At 35.5% G+C, this 24,377-nt stretch overlaps 2 protein-coding genes and 1 long non-coding RNA gene across 16 annotated transcripts in view; 2 read left to right on the top strand and 1 right to left on the bottom strand.

Moving 5' to 3' along the window:
• Positions 1-2,310, top strand: part of LOC100250474 (THO complex subunit 1) — a 100,835-nt gene extending 98,525 nt beyond the window's left edge. For all 3 annotated transcript variants that reach the window (XM_010660775.3, XM_019224377.2, XM_010660778.3), the window contains 3 exons: positions 560-619; positions 707-856; positions 1,865-2,310. In XM_010660775.3, coding sequence (XP_010659077.1) covers positions 560-619; positions 707-856; positions 1,865-2,104 — 450 coding nt within the window. In that variant the 3' untranslated portion in view covers positions 2,105-2,310. The remainder of the gene's footprint in view (positions 1-559; positions 620-706; positions 857-1,864) is intronic.
• A 60-nt stretch (positions 2,311-2,370) lies between these two features.
• LOC104881264 (putative disease resistance protein At3g14460) lies at positions 2,371-11,644 on the bottom strand. 12 transcript variants are annotated; one of them, XM_059741436.1, is made up of 9 exons: positions 7,634-11,644; positions 7,102-7,254; positions 5,918-6,980; positions 5,524-5,598; positions 5,051-5,124; positions 4,402-4,473; positions 3,493-3,855; positions 2,720-2,953; positions 2,371-2,625 (listed from the first exon to the last, which is right to left on the bottom strand). In XM_059741436.1, the coding sequence occupies exon 1, from the start codon at positions 11,444-11,446 to the stop codon at positions 7,691-7,693; it is 3,756 nt and encodes a 1,251-aa protein (XP_059597419.1). In that variant the 5' UTR covers positions 11,447-11,644; the 3' UTR covers positions 2,371-2,625; positions 2,720-2,953; positions 3,493-3,855; positions 4,402-4,473; positions 5,051-5,124; positions 5,524-5,598; positions 5,918-6,980; positions 7,102-7,254; positions 7,634-7,690. The 12 variants fall into 12 exon arrangements, with proteins under 12 accessions (XP_059597419.1, XP_059597420.1, XP_010659076.1 ...); XM_059741437.1 differs by having other exon boundaries at positions 4,402-5,124; positions 5,918-6,208; positions 6,427-6,980; XM_010660774.3 differs by having other exon boundaries at positions 4,402-5,124; positions 7,634-7,924; positions 8,023-11,643.
• On the top strand, positions 11,548-20,615 carry LOC109123735 (uncharacterized). Its single transcript, XR_002031526.1, has 2 exons — positions 11,548-11,659; positions 20,405-20,615. It is a non-coding gene; the product is annotated as an uncharacterized LOC109123735 (long non-coding RNA).
• Positions 20,616-24,377: the final 3,762 nt, after the last annotated feature.

The following is a 24,377-nucleotide window of genomic DNA, read 5'->3' as shown; positions in this document are numbered from 1 at the left end:
GTCACTGATGGATCCTCTTAATTCATTTCTAGAATTATCTATGGTTGGGAAGACCATCCCTTATGCCATCTCTTCCATCGCATTTTTTCTCTTTTGAGTTTGAGGTGTCTCTGCATTGCTACCAGAATCCTGAAATTCTGGATGAACATTTAGATTGAGTTATCAAATTTCATTTGGGATCTTATTTATCCTAATGAGCAAATATGAAGATTTCTTAGTATAGTAAGTTATCAGTGACTGCATTGTGGGAGAAAACTGGCTTCTCACAAGTTCCTATATTTCAATTGCCAAGGAGTTTTCAAGAGTTCCCTATATCTATATATCTATACCTATATATAAAGTAGGGTGTCTCAAAATGTTGACATAAGAGATTGTGCTCTGTCGACATTAAAATGTGGTTGACAGATCCACCATCTTGCTTTCTTCAAAAGGTGCATTGAGTTTTTCATGTGTTATGCAAAGCATGAATTTTAGTATTTTATTATATTTGTAATGTTGGTCATTTGTCTTTATGTCAACTTTCCTTTATATAAAAATGTTTTGCTTATTTATGATGCAGGTTTATTGCTGGAAAGGTCTTCGATTTGCAGCTCGGCAGGACTTGGATGGATTTTCTAGAGTATGATTTACTTTTTCTACAAGATACTAGTTAATTAAAGAAGTGGGTTAACATTTGATTTAACAGAATGGGTTGGTTTTGCTGCAGTTTACTGAGTATGGAATTGAAGGGGTTGTGCCTATGGAACTTTTGCCTTCAGATGTCCGGTCCAAATATCAAGCTAAACCAAGTGACAGGTCTAAACGTGCTAAAAAAGAAGAAACAAAAGGTGCTGCACAACAAGCAGAGGAAAACCAGGTATTTTTGGCAGTATTAAGCTTTCCAATGTATTTGAATCATTCCTGAAAGTTGATTGTGGAGCTAACATGATTTTACAGTACTGTTTTTTAATGGGAATTTGAAAAAAGCTTATCACCTCTGCCTTTGTAGTGCCCTTCATAACAAGCCAGGGGCCCTACATTGATCTTTCACTGGGGCTGAGGATCCTCTGGCCAAATTGAGTCACTTCATTCTGAATATATTGAATTTTTTATACTTTCTCAGCCAGCCAATATCATGTAGGTCCTAAGGTCAAAGAACAATATTTGGAGCTTGTACTACGAAAATCTTCTGCCGAAGGTCTTGATTGGTCTTGTGTTAAACACAAGTGCAGTCGCATTACTGGCTAAACTTAGTAGAAACTAAGCAGTATGAAACAAGACTGAAATGCATGGATGAAGGGTGAAATCACACATTTGATGCCTACTTTATTCTGTGTCAGAGTTTGCTAGAAAGTATAAATATTGGTACCAATTTGGGCATATTTTGTACTAGTTATGGTCATATGGTAGATTTGCCGGGATCTGCAGTAAGATTGCCAACTCATTTATTTATTCCTTGTGATTGTGGTTCTCAAAAAAGAACCTTGCTGTGTTTTAAACTTCAGGATAGATCATCTTTGATTTGGTAAGTTTTGAGAGTTTAAGATAGGTAAGGTATAAGTTCAACCGTTCAAGGAATGTTAATTTTATGAGTTAAGCCTTCCTTGAATTATGGAGTGTCAACCTTTATATCTCTCTGCTTCCTCCTGTATTACCTGCCCTTTTTGAATCATAACTTGTAAGAATACAGTTGGCCACCTTTTCTAAAATTTAGCTGCTAGAATTTTGTTTTAAGAGGCTATATGCATCAATTTTCAGAAATTTTAGTGGATTCTGTATTAGTGTATTGCCTTACAAAGAATTACCTCCGGGATTGAAAGTTTGTATGGTCATTTTTTTGCCTTTTTGGTGGTTTTTAGATGTTTTGTTTTATTGTTATTGCAAGATCGCAACACCTGCAAGTGAGATTGATGGGGAGGGAACCAGAGTTGATCTTGAAGCCTCAGCGGCACCAATGGACACTGATGTCACAGCCACAACTCCAACAGCAGATGAAAATCAGAAGCAAAGCTCTGACACCGATGCAGGTCAGGAGGCAGGGCAGTCAGAAGCAGATGCTGAAGCAGAGGCTGGAATGATAGATGGGGAGACAGATGCAGAGGTTGATTTAGATGCAGTTGGCTGAGACATGCAGGACCGGCTTTCTGGACTGGCCTTAGTAGCTGACCCAAAGCCAAAATTACAGTGCTAGCTGTTTATCTCTCTTTACTAAACAAGGCAGTAAGCATTATATCACTGATAAATGCAATAATATCGTCACAATTTTTTAGGAACATTTCTTTGTAACATTAATTCCAAACTTTGCAAAAGCATTTGATTCCTTTCTCAAAACACAGCCTTGTGTTATGAAGAAGTTTCACCACTACAACAACACATCCATTGAAATATAAATACTCAAATCATGAAATCCCCATTCCACCCACAAAATGAGCTTGACGAAATAAGATATATTCACTTCATGAAATCCTAAAATGGTAATATTTTAAACAAGTATCAAGCAAGTAGAAACGATGGTGTTCATCTCAGCAGGATTAAATGCCATCCCTTGGTGAAGAAACACATTCCGAATTTTGAAGATACTGTGTTCTGAAAACATGGGCAGCACAAGTCCCTTAGCTTACTGTGCCACGAACCCCATCATGCTTTCTGCAACAAAAGTGATTTATGGTTATTGACAGCAAATGAAAAGCAAGTAGAATCCAATTTTATAGTTATTTGACCAGGTGATTGGCTATGGTACCTGCATTGGGAGATACAGTTTGAATTCTGGTGGGAGTTCTTCCGAGCAAAGGGGGTCAGAGAAATAAATTCATCTCAGCTGGCAATTTGCATGAATCTGGACTAACAATGTCTCAACATGGTCTGTTCCATATGCTCTTCTGATAAAATCAGCAAGATTCAACTGGATTGTATTCCATCCCTCATCCATTCTCAATGGCATACTGCATATATATGGCTTCACTCCAGTCATGGCCTACAACATAAAAAGAAAAGAAAAAACAGATTCACACAAGCAGCATTTTCACTTATGGTCCCATAATTCTGTCATATGATCTCTTACATATGAATAGGAAGTGCACATCACCAAAACACCATGTTCAATTCAAAAATTGATTTTTTTTTTTCTTTTTCAGGGAATGTGATGAACATGAAAAGTAGAAATTTTGGCGATTGACAATTAAAGATATTTATATATATATATATATATATCAACAACACATGTATTCAATATACATGCGCATCTATACATAGTTTAGAAGAGAATATCAAGGTGCAATTCTTTGAGACCCTGTAAAATAAAAAATGCTGCAGCTTAACTAAATGAAAGGAATATAGTTTCAATAAGAAAAATTACTATAAAACGAAGCATGATATAAAACATTCCCATGTTTCAGCAGTCAGCCTTTGGAAGTGACTTTAATTTGGATTCCATTTGCATTATCTTCTACTTAACACAAAGTCCTGAAACTAATACTAAAGAGGATAAAATTTGTATATCATGAATAGGTGCACCTGCTTGCATCTAAGGTGAGAATGGACAGTTCTACCTGTGGTTCTTACTGATAGGAGTTTCAGTTAGATGCAAAAGGTGGTAGAGGCACCCTAAGAAAAGTTGAGAATCCTTCTATCACACTGCAGGGCCTTCATGTTAGTTGCAGTCTAGAATCTTAAGCACCTTAAGAAAGAGGTGAACTTTTCTCTCTGAAACAACATGAAAAAAAAAGAAACATCATGCATCATTCACCCAGCATATTAAGCCCATGGACTCCTTTCAATTTCAAAAAAGTGGATCCTTTAGAATAATGTATACCTAGCCTTTAACTCGAAAAGCTCATGAGACCATGCATCCTACATGAGACTAATGGCAGAGACCATCTGCAGTGAGTGGTTTAGAATAACATAAGTCCTAAAGATGGAAATTTTATATGATAACTATAAAAAGAGGAAAAGATTCTATCAGTGAAAGGATTAATGAACAAATGAAAATGGGAAAATAATTATCAGTAAAAATATCAATAAACATAAGAAAGTAACATTAACCTTGTAGAAAACAATGCAGTTAAGAGAACAGTAGCTGATACAATAAAAATATGGTAATCCGTTCTTTTGACAAACTTGCATGCCCCAGAGAAAAAAGATGGAGTCATTAGTTGTTACTATAAATTCCAGTACATTATTAAATTTAAAAAGAAAAAAGTTATTTTGTCATAACTAAGAAAAATTTGTTGATAAAAACTGTTTGTTCATCGTCTTTGCTGATGGCAAGATGAAAGTGTTATATCTTCCAATTCTAGAGTCTTCTGAAACAAAGAGGGGGGTAATTATTTGAGTTCAGTCATAATACTAATGACAGAGGATAAATGCCATGACAAGATATAATAACAAAGAAACTTCACAAGTTCAATTTTGCTGAAAGCTTACTGCAGTTTAAGAAGTATGTGGATTATATTTCTTCAAGTCCAAAAGAATTTGTAGTTGTAAGTATGGTGCACCCTGCATTAGTGAAAATATAGAGGGAATGATGTACAAGTATGAAAACATTAAAAACAAAAGAATGGAGATTAAAGGCAAAGAAGCTAGTCCACATAATTTTATTATTTGCGTGTTGTAGGAGATTAAAAAGGGAATAAAATCTTATAGGAAAGCCATTTGTTCCGTATAAAGAGAATGTCAATCCCATACTATTTTGAAAACCCACCCTTCTGTCAAATTGTTGAAAGAAAAATGTAATGAGTAGCTAAGATGAGAATAAGATGCTAATAAAGATATACTACATAAAAAACAAGCTTTTTAGCCTAGAAAGCAAAGAAGGGGTGACTTCAAAATTTAGCACTGTCTATTAATCACTTGAAAAATTAATATCTTGGACAGATTACTTTGCAAATCAATGTTCACAGTTACCTGAAAAAGGCCCAAAAAAATAAGTTGCACACTGTTATTAGTTTAGTAGGAGTTGCACATATATTTGGTTGCACATTGTCATACAAAGATAGTTTCCATAAGGATGCTTGTTGAGATTAAATACATTGGAAACATGTAAAGGAAATTAATTGTGTATGAAAGAATTTACCTGGAATAACTTCTTGAGCCCATGGTTAGGAAATTTTGAACTTCTTTGACCTTCCTATTTTTCTCCTTTTCGTCCTAAATTTACATCGGAGAATTTGATGAACATGAAAAGTAAGAAGTGGCATAACAGATAAGATAGGACATGTGTGTTCTAAATGGTGAATATAAGGAGGGAAAATGGTCTCTGCTAATATTTCTTTAATGGTGACCGAGTAAACTATCATTTCAAAGAAAATGTATTTTAGAAGAACAAGAGCAAGCAAACACCTTTTCCTATAACAAATAAAAAACTTTAGCAACTCCTTGATCCATAGCCTTCAAGAGATAAGAAAAGGAAAGAAAGTGATGTAATTAATCCTAAACAGATAAGATGAAAAACAATACATTGCAACCAGTTGGAAAGCATTACAAAATTTGCCAGAATGTTGCATAACATGATTAATTCAGAAGTTTGAGAAAATCAACACTGCCCACCTCCCTTTCTGCAGGCCAAATTTTCAAGTCGGTGGAAAAATCTCTCCCAATTTTGAATAAAATAAGATCGGTTTCCTGCAATATTAACATACAAGACAAAGTCAATTATTAGAAAGCATTCCTTATTATCAAATGCAAGCAGATAAATTTCAAAATCAGAAAAAAATAAATAAATAAACTTTATCATCAAGGACGCCATTAGTTTCCTCGCAGGGGATACAGAAGATATTGGTAGGATGAAACATAAATTAATATATATTTCCAATAAACAAATATTGCCCAAGATTCAACACAAAAGTGAAAAAGATGCCCTGGGTTCCACCTTTTCCTCTTTTTCAACTTTCATGTACAGTAGGTGATTCAATGAATATGAAAGAAGTGGCAAGTTTCATACCAGATAAGGTAAGAATTATATTCTATGAGATCATCTCTGCTTAGACTTCCATGAAGAGAAACTAGGATTCTTAATGCATACATAGGGGATGTGGTCAGATGTGGTCATCATCACTATAATCTTCTCCTTTCTCTTGAAAGCACCTATATTTAAGATTGCCTTTTGGTCTTCCTCTAGAAATTAAGCAATGTCAAAGCCTAGGATCCTTCTCAACCTATAATGCTTCAAGAGAGCTGCAAACTTGGGAGATCCTTTAGTCCTTGAACCTACTACCTTGTACCAGCCCACAAACTGCATAAAAAGGACTGAAGCCTAAATGAAATTGAATTTGGAAGTAACAATGTCATTTTATTAGCCAAATTGAAAAACACACCACGTACATGAGTTATTAACAATTATGTTTTTGTTAGGAGATTATTTCCTTCTGCTAATCCTACATGTATCGATGAACTGCAGAGAATCACTTTAATATTGAAAAAGGTAAGAGTTTTACATTGCCAATAATATACCTGATTACATATAAGAGAGGGAATGGATGGCTCTACTTCTGCATGTACTTGTCATCAGATATGGGGTTCAATAAGATGCAAGAGTCTACGAAGGCATCCAGTTAAACTTCCCATTGCTAAAGACCCAACTGTGAAACGCTTTAAGGTACCGATTTGTAACATATAACTTTCCTTAAAACAACTCTATTTGCTTACAACCAGAATCTTGAAGATTTTCAAAATTCAGTTGTAACTCAACTCTCTCGAGCAACATCAAAAGCGAATAGAACTTAATCTCTCAGTATTAAGGAGAACTACTGTTGTTGTGTGGCCTTCTCAAGTATTCAAAACAGAGCAAACAGAGTCAAAATCAGATGAATGGCCAAAATGTGTGACTTTTTGGATATTCACAGAAGTTTGAACAATAACTAAATAGTCATCAACTTCCATCAAATCCCAGAAACAAAATCATTCTTGTAGGTGGTTTCTTCAGATACAATCACTTAGCACAAGACTTCTTAGCTTCGATGGTAAACTATAGCATTAGCAGCATAAGGCTACTACAACAACTCTTTCTGCAACAAGTTTTCAAGAAAATAACCTGAGTCACAATGATGAAACTTTGGATGATCATTATGGAAAAAGTAAAACAAAACTAATTAAATGTATAAAATAAACAAATGAAAAGTAGCCCACCTTATTCTCACTGGGTTACCCTTGATTCACTCATTGCACTGTAAACATTGCTTTGTAAAGAAGATAAACAACCGAGAAATAGCAAGTGTCCACACAAGATTCACTCCAAACTTAAGAGTCTCCAACATGAAGTCCAAATTCAATTGGATAGACCTACAAATTCCAAAGAAGAAATAAATATGGTGTTATCATGAATAGATTAAAGGCCAAAAAACATTTTACTTTGAGTACATGTCTAATGAGGGAAAAAATGTTAAGATTTAGCATTTTTGTATTAGTATTTATTAGTTGTGTTCCAATTATGCAGAAAATTGAAATTCAAGTTGAATGAATAATTGTGGTCCATAATGCCTGTAAATTCTGTCAAAAGCATCTCCCAATCGAAGTTCAAATAAATAAATAAATAAATAAAACAAAGTGAAAGAATAAATTAAAGAATAAAAAGTATTGCAGGAAAATTATATGCGGTGACATTTGTAATTAGAAATCGAAAGAGTAAGATTTTTTGTTGAGTGTTGAAAATGGGAAGGACCTGGTTGAATAACGTCTGCTCTTATTTGTTTTGCAGAGAGAAAATTGAGTGAAGGTCTCAATTGCCGCCTATATGAATGGCGGGGATGTGGGCAACGTGGGGCCAATCTTTTCCTCTGCCCTTTAAGCACCTCTTTTCTATGATAGGACAACCCTGGATCTCAATATATCCGAGTGTTGCTGGCAGCCCTTCCTTTGGCAAAAACTGCTGGAGCTTTGGACAATCCGAGATACAAAGATCTTCAAGGGAAATGAGGGTCGGGAGAGGCAGGGAGGCCATGGATTCCAGATTCTGGAAATCTCCAATGTGAAGACGGGTGAGAGATGTAGGAAGACGAAGGTGGCAGTCATCATGATCATGTGAAAATGAAACCACATTTTGATATCCACCTGGAGCAATGGTGAGGTTTTTGAGAGAGAGGAGCCTGTTGAGTCCCCACTCTGACAGAGGCGTCTTCAGATTCTCACAATCGGTAATGTCAACATCTCTCAAGTTGGGGGCGAAACCCAAACCCCCTTCCGGAAATGACTCTAGACTCGGACATCCACGTATTTTCAGATATTCAAGAGAAGTGAGGTTTTGCAAGTGATGATGTTTGAGACCCTTACATCCCTTAATATTAAGATATGTGAGGTTGGGCATGTGATCCGGCAGCAATTCCAGATTCCCACAATTCCAAATGACGAGGTGCTTAAGGGTGGAGGGTAACTCACCACTTGGAAATGAGGTCAGAGATGAACATCCCTCGATATTCAACTGCTCGAGATTGCAATTGCGCATAATACCCTCCGGTAGGGACTTGACATTTTCACAATCTTCAATTATCAGTTGTTTAAGTGAGGTGGGTAATTCACCTTTTGGAAAGAAAAGGAGAGATGGACACCTCATAATTTGCACTCTTTCAAGGACACATGAGGAGTTGGTGTTGTCACCATCCATCCTCATCATCATCCAATCACCTGGTAGTGCCTTGATACCCTCACAATTATACACTTCAAGTTTCCTTAGCATGGGCGGCCACCCTTTCTCCAGAATGTTCATAAGCTTCGGACACTTTCGGATTACTAACTCAGTTGCTGACCTGAGACTTTGCAATTCATTTGGCAGCTTCTCAAGATTTTCACACCCTTCTATTTCCAGATAGTCAAGACTGCATGGTAGAGCTGGCTCCTCCAAGGATACGAGTCCATCACATCCACACACCCTTAAACGCTTCAGCCCGCCAAGCTTTTCTAATCTCAACCATCTAACCTCTTTGCAATCTCTAATTTCTAAAGCTGCAAGGGAGTTGAAATCAACTCCAATTCTGCCCAACACTACTTCGTTACATGCTATTAATTTTAATTCATGGAGAGATAAAACTTTTGGAAGCGGAGGAATCAACTTTGGACATTGCGTCATCATAAGCTCACGGAGGCGAGGAAATAATCTTTCATCATCAATGAAACTGGGAGAACGCCATTCTTCCCACTCTGGCATATCCGAAAAGGTTAGAGACTCCAACGATTGAAAAGACTCCACATTCTGCCCGTAAAACTCAACATCTATATTTTTTATTCCACTCATTCCTTCAATGCGCAAGTTTTTGAGCGAGGACAATTGCCCAAGAGATGGTAACAGTGTGCAGTTTCTGCAACCTTTGAGACACAACTGCACCATCAGTGAGAATGAAGGGTTCCTCATCCAACTTGGGAATATTCCTCCACCATAAAATGAGATGGTGAGTTTTTCCAGATTTTTATGGGGTTGAAGCAACTCCAAAACTTGCATTTCATTCTGTTCATTGCGAGTATCATCAAAATCATTGCCCCATTCCATTGTTAAATCTTTAATGTTATGCTTCCCCTTCAAATCCACATCCATTGCATCTTGAGCATCCGCCACATTATGCAACCCTAAAATGGAAAGTGTCCCTCTAATATTCGACAACTTCTTCAATTCTTTTATACTTGACGAGCTATTATTTTTCTCCACGATAAACTTTGGTAGTGTTTGCAAATTTACCAAGTTACCTAAGTGCGGAGGCATCTTTTTTAAGCTCAGTGTATCGGTAATATCCAGATGTCGAAGATCAACCAAATTCCCAATGCTCGTAGGTAGCATTCTAAGAGAACGGCATTCACGCAATATTAGTGCTTGTAAATTGTAGAGCTCACTTATCGATTCTGATAGCCTTTCAATTTCAGTTCTGGACAAATTAAGATACCGTAAATGCTTTAAATCTCCTACTGAGTTTAGTAACTCTTTTATAAAATACCCACTCAAAGATAGCACTCTTAAATATCTTAGTTTGGGGAACAAGCAACTAAACACCATACTAGTTAAGCTACACCAAAGAGGTCTACCATAAATTGGTAACGCTATAAATGTTCGTAACTTCTCCACTTCGTTGAGAGCTTCAAATTTTTTAAAGATCTCAAGACGATAACGATTGTATGACACATGGCGAGTGTCTTGTAAAATGATATGGTTCTTATCATGCTTCAACTTATCCTCCAAATTGAAACATAGTTGTCCAGCAACTGATTGAGCAAGATCACTAATGAGGTCGTGCATGACGAATTGTGATCCACCATTTCCAGACTGTTGGAAAAATGACCTTGACACCAATTCACGAAAGTACTCAGCACCTAAATCTTCCATTTGCTTATTTCCTTCCAATGGTTGAATTAATCCCTCCGCCATCCATAACAAGATTAGCTCAGTTTCCTTAAATTCGTAGTCTTGAGGAAATGTTGCGCAATAAACAAAGCATCTTTTTAATTGCGCTGGAAGATGATGATAACTCAACCTCAATGCAGGAATGATGCCACATTCGGTATCCGGTAAAATCCAAATTTTGCTATTCAATATATGCTCCCATTCATCGTCTCGGTGTTTAGAGCGTAAGAGACCACCAAGCACCTTTGCTGCTAACGGCAAGCCATCGCACTTTTCAACAATCTTCTTGCCTATTGATTTTAAATTCGGATGTTCTTGGATGTCTCTGTTTTCAAATGCATGCTGTACAAATACCGACCAACAGTCATCATATGATAAAGGCTTAAGAGAGTGGTGGTAGGTAACAGATGGTTCCATCATTAATGCCACATGTGTATTGCGTGTGGTTACTATGACTTTACTTCCTTTAGCCCCTCCCTTGAAAGGGGATCGCAAGTTATTCCAATCTTCATAGTTCTTGTTCCAAACATCATCCAGGACAAGCAAAAACCTTTTTCCAGCTAATGATTGGCTTAATTCAACTTGGAGTTTATTGAAATCGTTGGAATCGTTGCTCAGTTGAGAGATGGCGCCGAGAATAGCCTTCGTTATTTTCACCACATCAAACTCATCAGACACACAAACCCATGCTCTTGGACTAAAATGCTTCACCACCGCGTCATCGTTATAAGCAAATCTAGCCAATGTGGTTTTACCCAACCCACCCATACCAATGATGGGGACAACAGCAGATTCATCGCTGAGCAGCAAATCTACGATCTTGTTTTTGTCATCATCTCTGCCATGAACTTGTGGTTCATTAAACAAAGATGTGGTGGGTGTTCTTTTCCAAGTAGTAGTTGTTGTTCCTGCAACCTTTTCCAAACCCAGTTGGGCTTTGCGAGTGGAAATATCTTCCAAGCGGCTGGTGATATCCTTGATCTTGGACCCCATGCTAACATTAAAAGTAACATGACTGGGAGTGAAACTAGTACAGCAAGTAGGGATGAGACTCCATACCTTGCTGGTGGTGGCGGCGACGGCGGCCTGAGGTTGCACTGCCAGCTTGCGTCGCAGCATTTCGGTGTTGAACTCGTCGAGGATGTCCTCCATGTCATAGGCCAAGATCCTGAGCTCAGCAAGCCAGAGTTTGACAGAGGAAGTTGCAATCTGCTTATCCTCGGCGTCGTTGAGCACTTCACGAATATTGAAGAGTTGGGTCTCCCACTTTTTGAGTTGAGAATGAATGTGTTCTTGGCGGGCAAAGGTGAGGAGATCAGAGGAGGCCAACTTATTAAACAGCACTTGAAAGGCGGCAGAAAGAAGGTGTCACGCCCCAAGACCCACTCCAAGGGCGTGACGGTCATTTCACACCTCAAACCCGAAGGCTTAAAGTATAATTTGACCCGAACAATCATATTGTAACTAGATATTACCAATTACCAAATACCTGTTCAGAGTAGCGGAACAAAATCTAAATTCCTCAAAATTCAATTTCCAAATAACTTCCAAATATCAAATGATCCAAATAAACATAACTAACAGTTAAACAAAATCCAACATAAAATCCTAAGTCAAATCCTAATGATGACCATTCTTCAGCCTAGTCATCACTCCTCACCCGAACTAAGAGTACCTGAAAATTTTCAACAATTGGGAATGAGCTCACAGCCCAATAAGGAATATTAATTCAATTCATGGATCAAATATTTTCATTTCAAATAGGAGATATCAATTTTTTTTTTTCTCATCAAATATCAGAGTTCCAAAAATACCAATATATTCAAAATTCAACCAACCAATTTCATATCAAATTCAAACACTTTCACATAAGATTCAATCAAATTCATTCAAGTTTCATTACTCTGGTTATCAAATATCAAATGCCCAGTTAGGTGAGACTTTTCAATGGGTGGCTAGCCTCAAATTGTTCCTGGTGGACGGAACCAAACACTACTAGTACTAGTAACCTCTAACCAAACCCCTAGAGGCTGGGGTCCAAATCAATTACATTCCCACCATGAAATGTAAAGGTCGACTATTATATCCCGTTGACAGGGCCGAATAGTCAACTATTATATCCCGTTGACAAGGGCCAAATAAACCAGAGTGATGTTTTTGTTCAAGTATTCAAATTTACACAACATAATATCTCCATATTTTGTGTCATAAATAAAACAAAATATTCCAACATAACATTCAGTGCAAAACAATTTGATCCATGCATGGTAACAAAATATCATTTTCTTTTCCACAATTCAAAATAACGTACAAAATAATTTAATTTTATAAATATTACATTAACTTCCCTTACCTCAAAAGAAGTCCTTGAAAGCTTGGGAGAAGAATAATTCTGAAAAAAAAAATATAATCTACTCTTCACCTAATATAACATAAGAGAAACAATTATTACTATTTATTTATAATTTAACTAATCTATTCCTTATTTAAATAAAACTAATAAATTTCCAATTTGTTTCTAATAACACATTACTAATTTAATTAAATTACAATTTTATTTCATTATAAAATTCTATATATATATATATTTTGCTAAATCTCTCATTCTATTTAAAAAAAAATACCATTATTACTATTATCTTATTCATTAATCTAAAACTAAATATTATTATTTTAAATTAACCAATTCAAAAGCCACTAAACCATTACCTAGTTGTCTCGGGTACACCAAACCACCAAACCAAAAAGCAAGTGTTTTTTTTTTTTTTTCCATTGCCATCATCATATTCATTATATATATATATATATATATATATATATATATATATATATATATATATATATATATATATATTAAAGGCTTCCATTTGCTTCCGGTACACGTACGCCCCCCATTTTTTTATTTTATTTTTTTTTTCTTCCTTCCTTCCTTCCAGTGTTGTGCACACGCGTTCTCCCTTTTTTTTTTTTTTTTTTATTTAACCCTAACCTAAAATCGAAATATTCCAAGCATTTTTTTTTATTTTAATAAAACTTAAGATCTCCCAAATTCCAATACTAAAATCAAAATATTAAATTTTCACTATTTGATATTAAAACGAATTAAAAAAATAATCTAACCCTAATCTAGATTTGGGGTTTTCCAAAAAAAATATATCTAATGCGTTTGAAATTAATCAATGAATCTAAAATATTAAACTAGGGGTTAGAATCTTACCTATAGAGATCTGTTCTTCAACCCTGAAATCTGACTCCAACCTTACGTTCTCTGGAATTCTGCGAATAGGAACTCTATTCAGAAAAAAAGGGAAAGAATAAAATTTCTAATTTATACCTAGGGTATTTATTCGTAAAATTACACTTTTACCCCTCTTCCACTTTATTAAATTAATTAATCGATTAATTTAATTATTAATAACAATTTCCTAAATTACCCTTAAAAGAAAATGTCTGGGCGTTACATCCTCCCCTCCTTAACAAAAGTTTAGTCCTCTAAACTTGACATACCTGAGTCTTGGAATAATTGAGGATGCTTTTCTCTCATCTCTTCTTCTAACTCCCAAGTGGCCTCTCAGATACTATGATTGCTCCACTGGACCTTTACCAACTTGACAACAGCATGTCGTAGTACCTTATCCATCACATCCACAATTTGAACGGGTACCTCTTCATAGGTCAAGTCCTCAAAAATTTGAATAGGCTCCAACTCCACAACATGAGAAGGATCATAAATATACTTCCTTAGAGTCGAAACATGAAACACATTATGAACCTTAGACAGGCTTGGGGGCAAGGCTACTTTATATGCCAAAGTGCCTACTCTTTCTAATATTTCAAACGGACCCACAAAACGAGGACTAAGTTTTCCTTTTCTCCCAAATCTCATCACAGACTTCATAGGTGAAACTTTCAAGAACACATGATCACCCACCTCAAACTCCAAATCTCGCCTACGATGATCAGCATAACTCTTATGTCTACTTTGAGCTGCTTTTAATCTTTCTTTAATCAAAGCAACTTTTTCAACAGTCAACTGCACAAGTTCAGGTCCCAAAAGTTTCCTTTCACCAACATCATTCCAACAGATAGGAGATCGACATTTCCTACCATACAATGCCTCAAAAGGTGTCATCCCAATGCTAGCTTGAAAACTATTGTTATAGGCAAACTCTACTAAAGGTAAATGATCATCCCAATTACCTTGCAGGTCCAAAATACAAGCTCTCAACAAGTCTTCCAAAACCTGAATTACCCTTTCTGATTGGCCATCAGTTTGAGGATGGAAAGCAGTACTAAAACTCAACTTAGTGCCCAAAGCTTTTTGTAGACTACGCCAGAATCTAGAACTGAAACGAGGATCTCTGTCAGACACTATAGAAACTAGTACTCCATGCATTCTCACAATCTCCTTCACATAAAGAGAAGCTAAACGATCTAAAGAAAAGTTGACTTTCATAGGCAAAAAGTGAGTAGACTTTGTCAACCGATCAACAATCACCCAAATAGCATTATTACCCCCTAAGGTTCTTAGCAATCCTATCACAAAATCCATGGTAATATGTTCCCACTTCCACTCAGGAATAGCAAGTGGCTGCAAAGACCCTGCCGGTCGCTGGTACTCAGCCTTCACCTGTTGACACACTAAACACTGAGCCACAAATTGTGCAATATCACGCTTCATACCTTACCACCAATAGTTTTGCCTCAAATCCTTGTACATCTTTGTCCCTCCTGGGTGGATTGCAAACTTGGAACAATGAGCTTCCTCTAAAAGCTCCCTCCTTAAGTCTTCATCATTTGGGACACAAAGTCTAGTCCCAAATCTCAAGATCTCATCATCTGACAAAACAAAATCAGGCTTACTGCCCCTCTTAACCTCCTCCATAACTTGCACTAATTGGGAATCATTCTTTTGTAGGGTCTTAATTCTCCCAACTAAGTCTGGTTGTACTCTGAAATTTGCTACAAGTGCTCCTAAGCCCATAACTCGAAAGTGGACTTGTAAACTCCTCAACTCTTCAAGTAACTGCCTTTGACAGCCTCTAATAGCTGCTAGAGAACCAACTGACTTCCTACTCAAGGCATCAGCTACAACATTCGCCTTCCCAGGATGACACTGAATAATACAATCATAGTCCTTAAGTAGTTCAATCCACCTCCTCTGTCTCATGTTCAATTCCTTTTGGGAAAATAAATACTTCAAACTCTTATGATCTGTGAATATCTCACAAGTTTCACCAAAAAGAAAATGTCTCCAAATCTTAAGTGCAAAAACCACAGCAGCTAACTCCAAATCATGAGTAGGGTAGTTCCTTTCATAAGGCTTCAACTGTCTAGAAGCATAAGCTACAACTCTCCCATGCTGCATAAGAACACAACCTAAACCCTGATAAGAGGCATCACTATACACCACAAATCCTCTTGAACCTGAAGGGATAGTCAAAATAGGAGCTGACACTAATCTATTCTTCAACTCTTGGAAGCTACATTCACAATCATCATACCACTCAAACTTAACTCCCTTCTTTGTCAACTTAGTTAAAGGTAGGGCAATCTTAGAGAACCCTTCTATAAACCGCCTATAGTAACCAGCAAGTCCCAAGAAACTTCGAATCTCAGTCACAGTACTAGGTCTTCTCCAATTAGCTACAGCATCTACCTTGTCAGGGTCAACTGAGATGCCATCATTGCTTACCACATGTCCAAGGAAAGAAATTCGGTCTAACCAAAACTCACACTTCTTCAATTTAGCATACAACTGCTTATCTCTAAGGGTCTGTAATACAATACTCAAATGACCCTCATGCTCCTCTCTACTTCTTGAGTATACCAAGATGTCATCTATAAAAACCACCACAAACTGATCTAAATAGGGTTTGAATACCCTATTCATCAAGTCCATAAAAGCAGCAGGTGCATTAGTCAAACCAAAAGGCATAACAAGAAACTCATAGTGCCCATACCTAGTTCGAAAAGCAGTCTTGGGTACATCTACCCCTCTAACCCTCAACTGGTGATAACCCGATCGAAGATCTATCTTAGAGAGCACACAAGCACCTTGTAGCTGAATAAACAAATCATCAATCCGAGGAAGGGGATACTTATTCCTCACTGTCACCTTATTCAACTCCCTATAGTCAATGCAAAGTCTCATTGAGCCATCCTGTATGGGGCCTTAGACATAGGACCTGTTCCTGGTACCAGATCGATAGTGACTCCACCTCTCTCTCTAGTGGCAAGCCAGGCAAATCCTCTGGAAAGACATCAGGATACTCCCTTACTATGGGTATGTCTTCCAACTTCAAATCACTTTCATTACTCACCACACTATCCAAAAATCCTTGGCAACCCTTCTTAAGCAAGCTACTAGCTCGCAAGGCTAAGATCATACGTAGTGGTCTGTCCACATGCTTCCCTTCAAAGCTAAACTTAGGCTGACCAGGAATACTAAACGTCACCCTTTTCTCAAAACAGTCAACAAAGGCATGGTAGGAAGCTAACCAATCCATCCCCAAAATCACATCAAAATCCTGAAGGTCAAGGAGTACTAAGTCAACTGGCATTTCCTTATAACCAATCATCACAATACAATTTCTAAGCATTCTACTGGCCACAACAGAATCTCCCACAGGAGTAGCAACAATCAAATCAAAGTCCATGCTAGCAATAGGCAAACCCAACAAACCAGCAAAAGATACTGAAACAAAAGAGTGTGTTGATCCAAGATCAATCAAGACTCTAGCAAATAAGGTGTGGATTCGAAGAGTACCTGTCACCACATCAGAAGTGGCCTGAGCATCTCGATGAGTCATAGCAAACACCCGTCCTTGGGCTTTAGGTTTCTGTTTATCCTCCTTATTTTCCTCTTTAGGCTTCCCAGTGATGAACTTCCTATTCTCTGGACAATCTCTGATCAAATGTCCTTGCTTCCCACAACCAAAGCAAGCTCCAGTCTCTCTATAGCATGGCCTACCCCATGCTTCTTACCACAAGTAAGACAAGCCCTATCTAAATTATGCGTTGCCTTCCCTTTATTCTGATTTCTTCCTGATGTAGACCTTCGCTGTGCTTGATTACCATGAGCACCATCACTCCTATTTCGCTTCCTTTGCTGTTCCTTGTACTGATGAAGCTCCTCATTATCTTTCTCTGCTATAAGGGCTTTGTCAACAACATCTAAATAGACACCAAGCTTCAGAATAGATATCTTGTTCTTCAAATAAGGCTTCAACCCATCCTGAAACTTTAATGCCTTTTCCTCCTCTGTAGCAATCAACTGTGGGGAAAAACGTGATAACTCTGTAAATTTGGCCTCATACTGAGCCACAGTCATATCCCCCTGTTCCAAACGAATAAACTCTCCCACCTTCTGCCGCCTAACACTGTCAGGGAAATACTTCTTGTAGAAAGCCTCCCTAAATTGTCTCCATGTTATGGGTCCCTGATCCTCCAAAAGTCTCCTAGTCATACGCCACCAATGATCTGCCTTTTTATCTAACATAAAAGCTGCATAAGAGGCTTTTTGCTCCTCAGAGCAATCTATGACACCAAAGAATTTCTCCATCTTAAGGATCCAAGCCTTTGCCTCTGTGGGATCTGTAGCACCAGAAAAGTAAGGAGGACCCAATTTCTTGAAGTCATCAAAAGAGCTACCCCTAGAAGATGAAGACTGTCCCTAAACATTAGTCCCAACAGCTCGAGCTTGGCGTTCAACTAAACCAGCTAGTGTCCCAAGATACCTATAGATCCCTTCTGCACTCACGGGAGGCAAACCCTCAACTGGAGGTACATCATCATTAGCCTGACTGTTTTGGGAAGATGCAGGTCTCCTTGGTGGCATGGTGTCCTATAAAGCAATAGGTGTAACTAAATTAGTCACTAAAAAGTCAAATAAGCAAATCAGAATTGTAAGGAATAAAAGGAATCAGACTAGATGAAGTTGAAACTTAAACTAATACGTCACTCATCTATTCCCAAAGGTACACTAAACAAGTTCCCATCAAGATCACAACCTAGTGCTCTGATACCACTCTGTCACGCCCCAAGACCCACTCCAAGGGCGTGACAGTCATTTCACACCTCAAACCCGAAGGCTTAAAGTATAATCTGACCCGAACAATCATATTGTAACTAGATGTTACCAATTACCAAATACCTGTTCAGAGTAGCGGAACAAAATCTAAATTCCTCAAAATTCAATTTCCAAATAACTTCCAAATATCAAATGATCCAAATAAACATAACTAACAATTAAACAAAATCCAACATAAAATCCTAAGTCAAATCCTAATGATGACCATTCTTCAGCCTAGTCATCACTCCTCACCCGAACTAAGAGTACATGAAAATTTTCAACAATTGGGAATGAGCTCACAGCCCAATAAGGAATATTAATTCAATTCATGGATCAAATATTTTCATTTCAAATAGGAGATATCAATTTTTTTTTTCTCATCAAATATCAGAGTTCCAAAAATACCAATATATTCAAAATTCAACCAACCAATTTCATATCAAATTCAAACACTTTCACATAAGATTCAATCAAATTCATTCAAGTTTCATTACTCTGGTTATCAAATATCAAATGCCCAGTTAGGTGAGACTTTTCAAATGGGTGGCTAGCCTCAAATTGTTCCTGGTGGACGGAACCAAACACTACTAGTACTAGTAACCTCTAACCAAACCCCTAGAGGCTGGGGTCCAAATCAATTACATTCCCACCATGAAATGTAAAGGTCGACTATTATATCCCGTTGACAGGGCCGAATAGTCAACTATTATATCCCGTTGACAAGGGCCAAATAAACCAGAGTGATGTTTTTGTTCAAGTATTCAAATTTACACAACATAATATCTCCATATTTTGTGTCATAAATAAAACAAAATATTCCAACATAACATTTAGTGCAAAACAATTTGATCCATGCATGGTAACAAAATATCATTTTCTTTTCCACAATTCAAAATAACGTACAAAATAATTTAATTTTATAAATATTACATTAACTTCCCTTACCTCAAAAGAAGTCCTTGAAAGCTTGGGAGAAGAATAATTCTGAAAAAAAAATATAATCTACTCTTCACCTAATATAACATAAGAGAAACAATTATTACTATTTATTTATAATTTAACTAATCTATTCCTTATTTAAATAAAACTAATAAATTTCCAATTTGTTTCTAATAACACATTACTAATTTAATTAAATTACAATTTTATTTCATTATAAAATTCTATATATATATATATATATATATATTTTGCTAAATCTCTCATTCTATTTAAAAAAAAATATCATTATTACTATTATCTTATTCATTAATCTAAAACTAAATATTATTATTTTAAATTAACCAATTCAAAAGCCACTAAACCATTACCTAGTTGTCTCGGGTACACCAAACCACCAAACCAAAAAGCAAGTGTTTTTTTTTTTTTTTTTTCCATTGCCATCATCGTATTCATTATATATATATATATATATATATATATATTAAAGGCTTCCATTTGCTTCCGGTACACGTACGCCCCCCATTTTTTATTTTTTATTTTTTCTTCCTTCCTTCCTTCCAGTGTTGTGCACACGCGTTCTCCTTTTTTTTTTTTTTTTTATTTTATTTAACCCTAACCTAAAATCGAAATATTCCAAGCATTTTTTTTTATTTTAATAAAACTTAAGATCTCCCAAATTCCAATACTAAAATCAAAATATTAAATTTTCACTATTTGATATTAAAACGAATTAAAAAAATAATCTAACCCTAATCTAGATTTGGGGTTTTCCAAAAAAAATATATCTAATGCGTTTGAAATTAATCAATGAATCTAAAATATTAAACTAGGGGTTAGAATCTTACCTATAGAGATCTGTTCTTCAACCCTGAAATCTGACTCCAACCTTACGTTCTCTGGAATTCTGCGAATAGGAACTCTATTCAGAAAAAAAGGGAAAGAATAAAATTTCTAATTTATACCTAGGGTATTTATTCGTAAAATTACACTTTTACCCCTCTTCCACTTTATTAAATTAATTAATCGATTAATTTAATTATTAATAACAATTTCCTAAATTACCCTTAAAAGAAAATGTCTGGGCGTTACAGAAGGAGCTCTCCAACAACCTCCATGGTTGGTCTGAACTTTGAAGGGAAAATGCAGAGAGAGAGAGGGAGAGAGGGATGAGAAGGAAGTGAAGAAGAAACAGATAGGTTGCCAATCAATTATGAATTTCAGCTGTACTTTGGGCTCATGCATCGTCTCTTTTGGTTGTCGTAACGTACAAAATAATAGGGTAGGAATCAAATTAAAGTTTTGTGACAGTGACTATAACTTATATTATATTTTTCAGGTGGACTTCCACCTCCCTTCTCATATGGGTTGTGGAGGGATGCGCCTAGATATTCTATTCAATAAGACATTTGCCGGCCATAATAATATTTTTTTTTAAAAAAAGTTAATAAAAGTACAAATAAACCTAATTGGCTGATTAATTATTTTTTATCATGAGACTGATTTAGACATAATTAAGACTTATTCATTTATTTATTATTTTTATAATATAAAAAATTATATTTTATAATTTAATTCTTTACCTTTAGACGTAATAATATTAGAAAGACTCAAGGCTCTATCCATCAGGATGAACCTCAACTCGCAATGTTTCAACATAGTTGGTTTGGTTCCATATGCTCGATCGCTTGGTAAAATCAGCAAGATTCAATTGTATTGTATTCCACCCCGCATCCATCCTCAATGGCATACTGCATATATATATATATATATATATATATATATATATATATATATATATATATATATATATATATATATATGGCTTGACTCCACCCACGGGCTACAATCTGCAGCATTAAAAATAAAAATAAAATAAAAAGGTTATTTGATTAAATGGTAAATTAAAACTTAATTTTTGAAATTTAACCATTTGTCTTTTTGCTTTTTTTTTGTCTCATTTTAATAAAATGTCCGTGTTATTTTTTTTTTTAAATAATACTTTCTTTAAAAACCTATATGAAAATACTTGAAATGGTAAAGAGCATTTATGGAAAAAAAATATATTACTTTTGAAGTAAAGATATAGAAATAATTAAATTCACAATTTAAGGATTATTTCATCCTATTTTAAACAAATATTTCTATAAAAAATAAAAAAATAAAAGGGCAGTGGCAACATTTTTACTTACAGTTCCACATGTTCTCTTAAATATGAATGGAAATTGCACTTCACCAAATAATTATAATGCAATTATACAATATATATATATATATATATATATATACCTTTAACTATTTTTTATAAATATATAAAGATCTTATAAATTTATCATAAAAGGAAGAAAGGTAAAATAGTCTTATATAAAAAAACTACATTAATCTTATTGTCAAAAGATCATATTTATTTTTTTAATAATTTTGTAAACAAGGTACACATATTGGATGTGTCCTGTTGTCAAAAGACCATAAAAAAAAGGGTTATGCTAAGGTACCGAAAAGTGGTTTTTCGGTACCATACCCACTTTTTTGGGCTCACAAGATGAAGACACATGGCATGGAAAAATAATAAAAAAGTAAACAAAACCAATTCTTCAGGTTGGTAACCGGTTGCCATGGGAATTAATCCCATGCAACACACATTTTTACATCCATTACAATAACCAATTATAAATTCCTGTTTATTGTAATTATTTTGTTTGGGGAATTTTTTTTGTGCAACAGAAAAATAAAGAGAAATTTGAAAAAATAAATAGCAGTTTCTTTTTTGTAATATAAAGTGATTAAACCCAAGATAATAATTAAATTTTAAATAAAAAAAAATTCAAACTAATTTGGTGATAAAATTTATAAATTAAGGAAAAGTAAATATAATTTATTTTAACATCAAATAATTTGTTGACAAAATTTGAAAAATATTTGAAGTGTGAAAAGCAATATAATTTGTTTATGAAGTGAAAAAAAAAAGAAAAAATATAAATAAATGAGATAAAATATAAATATTAAATTTATATTAAATTAATTGTGTACTAATTATTAATTGATAATATATGACCAAATTATTTCTTAGCGTTTAAATTGAATTACAGAAAAAAAATTAGTTGAAATATTGAAAATACGAAAAATGTATAATTACTAACCATATGGAAATCAAAACGCCTCACAATATTTTTTCGTACATTTCCATTTTGAATTTTGAAGAATCCATTTCACACCCTCATACAAGCGGAAAATGGTGAGGATTTCTCACAGTCTTCGTACCCCGTCCAATTTGATAATATTTTTGGATTTGGATTTTTTCGGGACTCATTCAAACACCGCCTAAGTGGAATCAACCTATTTAAACAATATCCAAGGCAAATAAAGTCCAAAAAAATTTTTAAAACTTCAAAGAAGTGGAGATTTGGGAGAGTATGAAGAATGTGAGGATTCCTCACATTCTGCGTACCTTGTCTAATTTTTTAATATTTTTGGCGTTTAATTTTACCGGGACTCATTCGAACACCACCTAAGTGGAATCAACCTATTTAGACAATATCCAAGGCATATGAAGTCCAAAAAAATTTTTAAAACTTCAAATAAGTGAAGATTTGGGAGGGTACGAAGAATGTGAGGATTCCTCACATTGTTCGGACCTTTTCTAATTTTTTAGTATTTTTAGCTTTTAATTTTTTCGGGACTTATTCGAACACCGCCAAAGTGGAATCAACCTATTCAAGCAATATCCAAGCCATATGATGCCCCAAAAAATTTTAAAAAGTCCAAAGAAGTGGCGATTTGGGAGGGTACGAAGAATGTGAGGATTCCTCACATTCTTCGTACCCTTGTGAATTTTTTAGTATTTTTAGATTTCGATTTTTTCGGATATCATTTGACCACCTTCTAAGTGTAACGAACCTACTTAAACAAGATCCAAGCCATATGATGCACCAAAAATTTTTAAAAAGCCCAAAGAAGTGGAGATTTGGGAGGGTACAAAGAATGTGAGGATTCCTCACATTCTTCGTACCCTTGTGAATTTTTTAGTAATTTTCGATTTCGATTTTTCCGGATATCATTTGACCACCTTCTAAGTGTAACGAACCTATTCAAGCAACATCCAAGCCATAGGATGCCCCAAAAAATTTTAAAAAGTCCAAAGAAGTGGATATTTGGGAGGGTATGAAGATTGTGAGGATTCCTCACATTCTTAGTACCCTTGTGAATTTTTTAGTATTTTTGGATTTCGATTTTTCCGGATGTCATTTGACCACCTTATAAGTGTAACGAACCTACTTAAACAACATCCAAGCCATATGATGCCCCAAAAATTTTAAAAAAGCCCAAACAAGTGGAGAATTGGGAGGGTACAAAGAATGTGAGGATTCCTCACATTCTTCGTACCCTTGTAAATTTTTGAGTATTTTTCCATTTCGATTTTTCCGGATATCATTTGACCACCTTCTAAGTGTAACGAACCTACTTAAACAACATCCAAGCGATATGATACCCCAAAAATTTTAAAAAAGCCCAAACAAGTGGAGAATTGGGAGGGTACAAAGAATGTGAGGATTCCTCACATTCTTCGTACCCTTGTGAATTTTTGAGTATTTTTCGATATCGATTTTTCCGGATGTTATTTCACCACCTTATAAGTGTAACGAACCTACTTAAACAACATCCAAGCGATATGATGCCCCAAAAATTTTAAAAAAGCCCAAACAAGTGGAGAATTGGGAGGGTACGAAGAATGTGAGGATTCCTCACATTCTTCGTACCCTTGTGAATTTTTGAGTATTTTTGGATTTCGATTTTTCCGGATATCATTTGACCACCTTCTAAATGTAACGAACCTACTTAACCAACATCCAAGCCATTTGATGCCCCAAAAATTTTAAAAAAGCCCAAACAAGTGGAGAATTGGGAGGGTACGAAGAATGTGAGGATTCCTCACATTCTTCGTACCCTTGTGAATTTTTTAGTATTTTTCGATTTCGATTTTTCCGGATATCATTTGACCACTTTCTAAGTGTAAAGGACCTATTCAAGCAACATCCAAGCCATATGATGCCCCAAAAAATTTTAAAATGT

This window comes from Vitis vinifera, chromosome 13 (genome assembly GCF_030704535.1).
Source record: "Vitis vinifera cultivar Pinot Noir 40024 chromosome 13, ASM3070453v1".
Lineage (NCBI taxonomy): Eukaryota > Viridiplantae > Streptophyta > Magnoliopsida > Vitales > Vitaceae > Vitis > Vitis vinifera.
This window is presented reverse-complemented; position numbering and strand designations above follow the sequence as displayed.

What these genes read in the sequence shown, in the direction of transcription:
- LOC104881264 (XM_059741432.1), bottom strand. Translation starts at nt 11,446, where the DNA reads ATGGAGGACATCCTCGACGAGTTCAACACCGAAATGCTGCGACGCAAG.